This window comes from Rana temporaria, chromosome 6 (assembly GCF_905171775.1).
Source record: "Rana temporaria chromosome 6, aRanTem1.1, whole genome shotgun sequence".
Classification (NCBI taxonomy): Eukaryota; Metazoa; Chordata; class Amphibia; order Anura; family Ranidae; genus Rana; species Rana temporaria.
The window spans coordinates 32,600,018-32,609,574 of NC_053494.1; the positions used below are offsets into that span (position 1 = coordinate 32,600,018).

Below are 9,557 nucleotides of genomic sequence, written 5' to 3' on the forward strand. Positions count from 1 at the left end.
ACCAGGCAGAGTGTGCCTTATATCTATGATGCTAAATCTGGAAGTTATGATCCTAAATGTATACAACTTTCACCCAAGATTCACACATTTCACATTAGGAGTCAATTCAAACAATTTGTGAATCTTGGGGGAAAGTTGTGTAAAACGTGGGTAAAAACATTGATAAATAGGCCCCTAAATGTTATGCCCCGTACACACCATCACTTTATGTGATGAAAAAAAACGACATTTTCTGTGAAGTAAAAAATGACCTTTTTGAAACTTCAATTTTCAAAGACGAAGTTGCCTACACACCATCGTTTTTTCACAATGCTCTAGCAAAGCGAGGTTACGTTCCACCACGTTTTTCCATTGAAACTTGCTTCATAACTAGCTTCTGGGCATGAGCGGGTGTAAAAACGTCTTTTTAAACAACGTTTTTTGCTACACACGGTCAATTTCTGTGAAGTAAAAGTTGACGTTTTGAAAAACGACACATAAAATTGAAGCATGCTTCAATTTTTTTGGGTCGTTTTTTACAAGACATAAAACAACGTTTTCCCCCACACACGGTCAATTAAAGTGACGTTTTTAAAAACGTCGTTTTTTTCCATCACATAATTCATACAGAATAGGGGTCTCCAAACCTTCTAAACAGGGGGCAAAGTTACTGCCCTTTAAACTCTAAGAGGTCTGAACTGTGGTCATTGGAAATAGAAAAGGTCCATGGGAAAAAAATAACAATGTCCAAACCTTTGGTGTTAGTGGGAGGAATTATGCCCCATTGGGAGGAAATGTGCCCCATCATTGGTGTCAGTGGAAGGATTTGTGCCCCGTCATTGGTGTCATTGGGCCCAATTGTTGATGTCTTGAAAAAAAATTGAGCCCCATCACTAGTGTCATCGGGAGGAATTATGCCGCTTCACTGGTCTCTTGCACCCTTTGCTTGCTTTTTTCTGGCCCTTGGGGCACCTGGGACACAGTTTGGAAATCACTGATCTATAATCCCAAAAAGTTTTTTCTCTCTATTTCAAATATTGTATGCACTTCTGTTCTTTATGATAAATTTACCAAAAAATACAGATTTATTTCTTTGGACTTACTGTAATAAGATATAGTAAAACAAAATGTCTGCTATGTATGTGTTACATCTAATTACCTTATACTTTGAATAATGGTGGCCTATGGTCACAATTGGTTTTGGATATCTAGCTGTTTATGTTTATTCAGATGCCATTCTTACATATATTTTGATGACCTTTGAGGTTATGTTGAGGGTCTCTCCACTGCTATTTAAGCCAATTATTAGGCAATTCTGTATGTTTTATTCAAACCACATTTGATGGCTTGAGTTGACACAAGTTTATGCTCAAGTTGCAAAAAAACTCCATGCAGACATGATTTTGACTTCATTTTTTTGCATCTGCAGATCTCCTTGCCGCTCAGTATTCTGACAATGAACTGTTGGATGTGAAGTTTGCAAACCAGTCTTCCCCTCTTCTAGATTCGCATGGCATATCTGATGAAGAGGGCTCTTCTGAAGTCTTCCTTGCTACGGACAGTGATTATGACTCTAGTAGAGCCCAGAGTCCAAAGGAGTTAGATCTGGTTTATCCCTCTGGTCAGGAGTGTAGCAGGAGAAACATCCGCAGCTTCAGAGATGGGACACCCGATGTACTTCAAACACATGAGCCCAAAGTAATGACTCAGGAAGACGACCGTCCACAGCAGCTTTATGATAGTGACTTTGTGCTTCCCAGCCGCCAGATTGAACTTTTACGTATTACAGAAAAGCGGCAAGCCTACTGTGTTCGTACCAGCAGCTTGGACTTTCCCAAACAGCCTTACAAGGCAACTCGGAAGTCCTGCCCAGGTTCTGTAGACAGTTCTCCCACAGAGTCAAAGCCTACAGGTTATCGCAGTATTCGTGGGTTGAGGACAAGCACTTCTTTTAGCCCAGACCATGATCAGCCATGTGAAAGCTCACGGCGGATTCACCGCACACAGTCTGTTGAGTGGATACATGACTTCCAAGAACCCTTGGAACCAAGAACTGTAGCAGGTCAAGGGAAAAAGAACAACTCTATAACTCTACGGATATATCCGCAGTATGACACTGGTCTGTCTAAAGAAATGAGTGTTAAGGTACTGTAGAAAGCGGCTGTGTGTGTTTCAGATTATGTCCATATCATTTTCTCCATAGGACAGCATGGACCTGTACATTGGTGGAGGGGTTATTAGCCCAGCAGAACCTCAGACCAGCATTCCTCTGTACCACCCAGCAATAAATATACACACCTGACACATTACCCTAGCTTAGCGCCAGCTGTCTGTCCAGGATGGTTCCAGGGCTGGCTTCCTATATGCACATCATATGGGGATCCAACCTATAAGATGCAATATTAGGAAGGTAATTAAACAACTAATGTGAAGTTTGGCAGAAAAAAACATTTAATTTAATTTCAATGCCTTTATTTTGCCACAATATGTTTCTGTAGCATATAGAATTAAAATAGAAATTTGCAATGCCGAAGTGAAATGAAAAAAAATGATGAACGTAGACAAGCTTGGAAAATACAATACAAAATATGAAGACACTTTAATAAATGATGCTGCTTTGTGGAAATAGCATTCTAGAGCTCCTCTTATTCAAATGTAATAGATAATGCCCAGTTTGCAACTTGGGTACACTGGGCAGCTTTTATAGGGTCAGATTGCTCAATGTTTACCCTGCTTTACTCATCAAAAGCCTATAACCAGCCATGGTGGAGCAAGTAGTCAAATGCCTCATACACACGACCAGTTTTCCCAGCAGGAAAACTGCGGTGAGATTTTTTGGCCGAGAATCCCGGCCATGTGTATGCTCCATCGCAGTTTTTCCCGACAGGGATTCCCGCATTCTTTTTTCCAACAGTTTTCCTATGGGAAAAAATGTGATGGAGCATACACACAGCCGGGAATCCCGGCCAAAAGTCTTACCGTAGTTTTCCCGACGGGGAAACCTATTGTGTGTACAGGGGGAAAGTTACCAAGCAGGTCCTCAGTTATCCCTTTGGGATTCCCGGTGGACTTTTTACCGCCGGGAATCCCGTACCTATGTACGAGTCAATACAATGGTTTTTGGCCTGTTTTTTTCTGGCAGAGGAGTCTCTACGATGAAAACTGTTGTAAAAGAATAATGTCTTCGTAACCCTTATCACCTACCCATAACCAGACCTTTAGGCTAATCAGGGAACTTCACCCTTCCTTCATATGATTCCTTATAAACCAACTCTAGACAAAATGTTTCGGATAGACTTTGGAACAATAAATACTTCTGTCAAGTTTTTATTCCTGTATGTGAAATTAATGGGAAGATTTCTTCTCCTTTCCTTTTTCTATGACAACAGGATAACAAATGAAGGGAGTGGTTGTCAGATGGAGACACAGACAGTATTAAACTCATGACAGAAGAACTAACCCCTCCCCATTCTGTCCAAAGCTTGAAACAAAGTAGCGTGATTAGAAAGTTATGACTCTGTACAATTCAAATGTTTTCCATTTAATGATAAGACATTGTTCATAAAATAGGCATTTGCTTTCACTGTCCAACTACCTCGCAGCAAGCATTCAGTACAGTAATTGCACAGAAAGACTTCATGTAATTAGTGGCGTATGTTCATGAGGAAGAACACAGAATATGAAGCCACCACAGCAAGATTTTTTCCTCCATCCCCCATAGGTATATAAACCCTGTTCCTTACCACAACTTGGCCAATATTGGTCATTACAGTTCGACATATGTCATATATTCCAAACACAGTAAATGTATAGCACTTCTACAAATATACAGTTGTGCTCATAGGTTTACATACCCTGGCAGAATTTTTCAGAGAATATGAATGATAACACAAAAACTATTTTCACTCATGGTTAGTGTTTAGCTGAAGCCATTTATCATTTATTATCAATCAAAGGTGCTTACTCTTTTTAAATCATAATGACAACAGAAACTACCCAAATGACCCTGATCAAAAATGTACATACTCTGGTGATTTTAGCCTAATAACATGCACACAAGTTGACAAAATGGGTTTGAATGGCTATTAAAGGTAACCATCCTCACCTGTGATCTGTTTGCTTGTGTGTATAAAAGGTCAAAGAGTTTCTGGACTTCTGACAGACCCTTGCATCTTTCATCCAGTGCTGCACTGATGTTTCTGGATTCAGAGTCATGGGGAAAGCAAAATAATTGTCAAAGGATCTGCTGTAAAAGGTAGTTGAACTGTATAAAACAGGAAAGGGATATAAAAAGACATCCAAGGAATTGAGAATGCCAATCAGCAGTGTTCAAACTCTAATCAAGAAGTGAAAAATTAGGGGTTTTGTTGAAACCAAACCATGGTCAGGTAGACCAACTAAAATTTCAGCCACAACTGCCAGGAAAATTGTTCGGGATACAAAGAAAAACCCACCAATAACTTCAGGTGAAATACAGGACTCTCTGAAAACATGTGGTGTGGCTGTCTCAAGATGAACAATAAGGAGGCACTTGAAGAAAGATGGGCTGCATGGTCGAGTCGCCAGAAGAAAGTCATTACTACGCAAATGCCACAAAGTATCCCACTTACAATACACCAAACAGCACAGAGTCAAGCCTCAAACCTTCTGCCCCAAAGTCATTTGGAGTGAGGAGTCCAAAATTTAGCTTTTTGGCCACAACCATAAACACTACATTTGGAGAGAAGTCAAGAAGGCCTATAATGAAAGGTACACCATTCCTACTGTGAAACACGGAGGTGGATCGCTGATGTTTTGGGGATGTGTGAGCTACAAAGGCACAGGAAATTTGGTCACAATTGATTGCAAGATGAATGCAGTATGTTATCACAAAATACTGGAGGAACATTTGCATTCATCAGCCAGGAAGCTGTGCATGGGACGTACTTGGACATTCCAACATGACAATGATCCAAAACACAAGGCCAAGTTGACCTGTCATTGGCTACAGCAGAATAAAGTGAAGGTTCTGGAGTGGCCATCTCAGTCTCCTGACCTCAATATCATTGAGCCACTCTGGGGAGATCTCAAACGTGCCGTTCATGCAAGACAGCCCAAGAATTTACATGAACTGGAGGCTATTTGCCAAGAGGAATGGGCAGCTTTACCATCTGAGAATATAAAGAGCATCATCCACAAATACCACAAAAGACTTCAAGCTGTCATTGATGTTAAAGAGGGCAATACACGGTATTAAGAACTGGGGTATGTAAACTTTTGATGAGGATCATTTGGATAGTTTCTGTTATCATTATGATTTAAAAAGAGTAAACACAGTTGATTGATAATAAATGGCTTCAGCCAAACACTAACCATGAGTGAAAGAAAAGTGTTTATGTTATCATTCATATTCTCTGAAAAATGGCAAAGAAATCATAAATTCTGCCAGGGTATGTAAACTTATGAGCACAACTGTTTTTAAGAAGTATACTAAAGCTCATGTACTAAGCTTGTATGTGAGGATTAATGGTTACAGATGTAGAGAATAGCAAACAGTCAGTTGATGTAGGTGTGAATTTACAATTGTGAGAAAAAATAGTGAGCCTTTATTCCTATGATTGGCTCCTAAAATGTCGTCTGATTTCCAGCTTAGCAATCAATAAATACCTTATACCTGACAGGCCAACCCTACACATACTGATATTTACCTGTGCTGCACTGATATTAACCTGTTGGAAAAAAAACATCCCAACTCACCACCAGACATCCAAAAAATGGACTGAAAAAGTTTTGTTGGCAGGAAAATCAGTTCTAAACACTGTGCAGCTCTGATAGGCAGCCATAGGCAATGTTTGCTAAAGGTTATCGCCAATGCTGTATCCTGGCCTACGCCTAGGGCAGCACTCCGAAATGTATGCTTAAAGTAGAACTATAGGCAACACTTTTTTTCATTTTGGATAGAGTAAGGGAGGGTTATAGCCCCTGTCAGTTTATTTTTTACCATCCCTGTCCCATTGCAGAGATTTCCCTTCACTTCCTGCCCCATAGCCAAACAGGAAGTGAGAGGAATTCTATGCAAATTAAGGGAATCCATTGCCCCCAGGCCCTAAGAACTAGTGTCCCCACTCAAAAATTTCCAGGGCGGGTCTTAAACAGAAAGGGGAGTGGCCTTGACAGGAAGGGGTGGGTCATATTTAAATTAGGGGGTGCATGAGTTTAGTCAGGCCTAGGGCAGCACAAAACCTAAATACACTACTGGTTATTGCTATAAAGAAAGCTCTATTGATAAATATTAAAGCAGTGATTAAACCTAAAACCAAATGTAAAATATTGCAGCTTATCAATCATTAGATGTAGTGGCTGTATTTGTTTTTTTCAAACTGGCAGAACACAATAATTACTGCTAGCGGCTATAGCAAAATCCGACAGGCTAGTAGTAACCAAGTCGATTGATGGATCGACTTGGGTAGAACCAGCCTGCCCATAGATGGTTCGAATCTCTTTGGGTCCCTGCTTTACCCGTCGATATGCGATCTATCTATGGCCGGCTTTACAGCAAACTTTGGGGGTTATTTACTAAAGGCAACTCCGCTTTGCACTAAAAGTGTACTGAACGTGCACTTGGAACTGCAATCGCTGTAAATCTGAGGGGAAGATCTAAAAATGAGAGGAAGCTCTGCTGATTTTATCATCCAATCATGTGCCAGCTAAAATGCTGTTTTTTTATTTTCCTTGCATGTCCCCCTTAGATCTACAGCGACTGAACGTTCCAAGTGCACTTTCAGTGCAAAGTGGATTTTCCTTCCGTAAATAACCACCATTGTTTTCTTTTGGAATAAAGGTTTTACATAATAAATAAAAGCTGATTGTTTTATGCACCCCTGCCAGTGTATACAAGCAGTATATTTGGAAATTGAGTTATTAAATGATAGTTTATATTAAAGAAGTTTGAAATTAACCCCTTTAGACTGAGGCCTCGTACACGTGATCGAGTTTCTCGGCAAAAAACAGCAAGAAACTTGCTGTTTTTTGTTTTTGTTTTTTGCAGAGGAAACCAGTCGTGTGTACATTTTTCGACGAGGAAACTGTCGAGGAACTCGACGAGCCAAAAAGAGAGCATGTTCTCTTTTTCCTCGACGGGAATGGAGAAATTGGCACGTCGAGTTCCTCGACAGCCTAACAAGGAACTCGACGAGGAAAACGATGTGTTTCGCCCGTCGAGTTCCTCGGTCGTGTGTACAAGGCCTTAGTCTGTTGCATAGAAGCAGGGTCCCTTGTCATTCTGTATACTGAAACATGTTCCAGTGCCCTAGATTTCGAAAGCAGGACCCGTCAGCTTTTTCCTCCCCTAAAGAAAGCCAGCCTGTTCCTCAAGTAAATTGCACAGGCCTACTAAATGGTCTTATCAGGGTGGAAACTCTTGAAATATCCTATATTATTTTGTGTTACATTCCCACCCCTTGTGCCTCAAGCACCAGGTTATTAAACGGATGCTTCTGTAAATTTTCCTTTAAAAATCCTCTAGTCAAAAGTAATATAACCCAAAAAAATAATTTTTGTCTAAACCAGATGTCAAGAGGATTTGTCGTTTAAAAGGCAACCCTTTAAAAAAAAAAAAGCAACCCTTTAAATCCAGAACCAAAGTATAAAAAGTCATTTAAACAACAGAACCAAAGTATTTAAAGTCCTTTAAAACCAGCCCTTTCTTTCTTTTTATTCTTATGTGAACGCAGTTGCACATTACGAGCAAGACACAGGCCCAGGAAGTTGTAAAGCTGGTGGTCCTTCAGATGAATGAGATCTCCAGGAGCATGCTGGGAAGTACAGAAGGCTACTGCTATGCTGAAGACCAGCTAGACCACTTTGCACTGGTTTTCATCTCAGAAAACAACAAGGAACAGTGGCTGGCTGATGAATTTCTACCTTTCTCACTCCAGAATGTGTGGAACAAGGGTCACTTCTCTGTCCGTATCCGAGAGACTTCTCCTTTACACTTTCAGTACGGTCCAGCTACAACGGTATAAGTTTACAACCCGGATGTTGCTCAAACCAGTCAACCTTCCGAGGGGCTGTCAGCTCAAATTCAATGCTTCCTCTGCTCAATAAAGCAGTTTCCTTGTCCAGAAGTGCGGCCTCTGGGTGGAAATAGGTTTTAAGATTTTTTTTTATTTTTTTTTTTCTTGTCAACCAAAGACTTATCTTCCTGAAAGTGAGAGAAATTTGACTGGCATATGAGAAAATATCTTTTACCACAACTTCTTCACTGGAAAGGAATCTGGAAAAAAGTATTTTTAGAACAACAACATAAAACATACCACTTACACCAAACGAAGCAATACATATTTCTCCCCCCCCCCCTCCACCCTTTTCAACAAAACATTTGGGTTTTATTGATGTGTAAGCCACAAAGACTGAATGGGACCTTGGATGCCTGTCCGCTTGTATGTATCCAGAGCAAAAGAACAAACAGATAACCACAAGAAATTATTTCTTTTTTTATGAAAAAAATATTGTTTATTGTGCTTGTTTTATTGTATCCTGGGAAAAAATAATAATATTTTGTTGCACAATTGTTCCTAAAGCAGTGTTTTCTAGAAAAAAAAAAACTTAAAAAATTTGAGTGCGAGGAAAGCCTGGTACTCTATGTTGACTACTCTCCCCTGTATGCTTTCATTTTAAAGAAATGCCTCTCATTAATAGATTTTCGTTCATTGCCATGACCTCCGTGCCACAGCCAAGTTTCCTCTATCTTTGTTTCGGTGGTTGTGAATTGGCCTTGCGTATGTTAAAAACCGCATGTTTTCAAGTACGCCTCTGTTACTCAATGGGTATATTGAAATTTTGTGGTCCACAGTACAGATTGGTGGTGCTTCCGTGAGAATATCAATGAACTCACTTGTTGAGGCTGTACCAGTCCACGTTCAAACATAAGCAAATTGGGGCTTTTGAATTCTTTGTTGAAATATGTTTGAAGTGTTCTATAATTATGCATTTATCTTGTTACTCTCTGTTCTTATCACTGGCGCCCATCCTCAACTCCGCCATTTTGTATTCCTCTCTATTCAATTTTTTTTGTTGTCTTTAAATGAGCCAGACGATAACAAACAAGACATATCAGTTGCTGTTTTTATTTCTGTAAAAATAAAGACACCACACAGTGTTGAACAAAAGTATAAAGCCCTGGTGCTATTATTGTACAGATATTAAACATTTTGTCAATATCAAAAAGTTGTGTGGTTTTGAAGAAGGGTTTATGAAAATACATTAGTTGGCAAAGAGCTGCAATCTACTTGTAACACACCAGCCGTATAATTGACTTAGGTCACGGGTGTCCAACATTTTGACCTTTCTGGGCCACATTGGAAGAAGAGGAACTGCCTTGGGCCACACATGAAATACACTAACTATAAGGAGAGCTGAAGAGCAGAAAGTCGGCAGATCACAAGTTGACGATCACTGATCTAAAATATATACCTATCTGAGTAATAAAACGTTATTTTTTTGTAATATTTTTTATTACAAGTGCCGCGTACACACGGTAGGATTTTAAGACCAGAAAAGTTCAATGTGAGCTTTTGGTCGAAAGTTCTGACCGTAAG

At 39.9% G+C, this 9,557-nt stretch overlaps 1 protein-coding gene across 3 annotated transcripts in view; it reads left to right on the top strand.

Moving 5' to 3' along the window:
* The window catches only part of LOC120943363 (ankyrin repeat and fibronectin type-III domain-containing protein 1-like), a 407,577-nt gene extending 398,390 nt beyond the window's left edge, over nucleotides 1-9,187 (top strand). For all 3 annotated transcript variants that reach the window (XM_040356610.1, XM_040356611.1, XM_040356612.1), the window contains 2 exons: nucleotides 1,409-2,124; nucleotides 7,692-9,187. In XM_040356610.1, coding sequence (XP_040212544.1) covers nucleotides 1,409-2,124; nucleotides 7,692-7,982 — 1,007 coding nt within the window. In that variant the 3' untranslated portion in view covers nucleotides 7,983-9,187. The remainder of the gene's footprint in view (nucleotides 1-1,408; nucleotides 2,125-7,691) is intronic.
* Nucleotides 9,188-9,557: the final 370 nt, after the last annotated feature.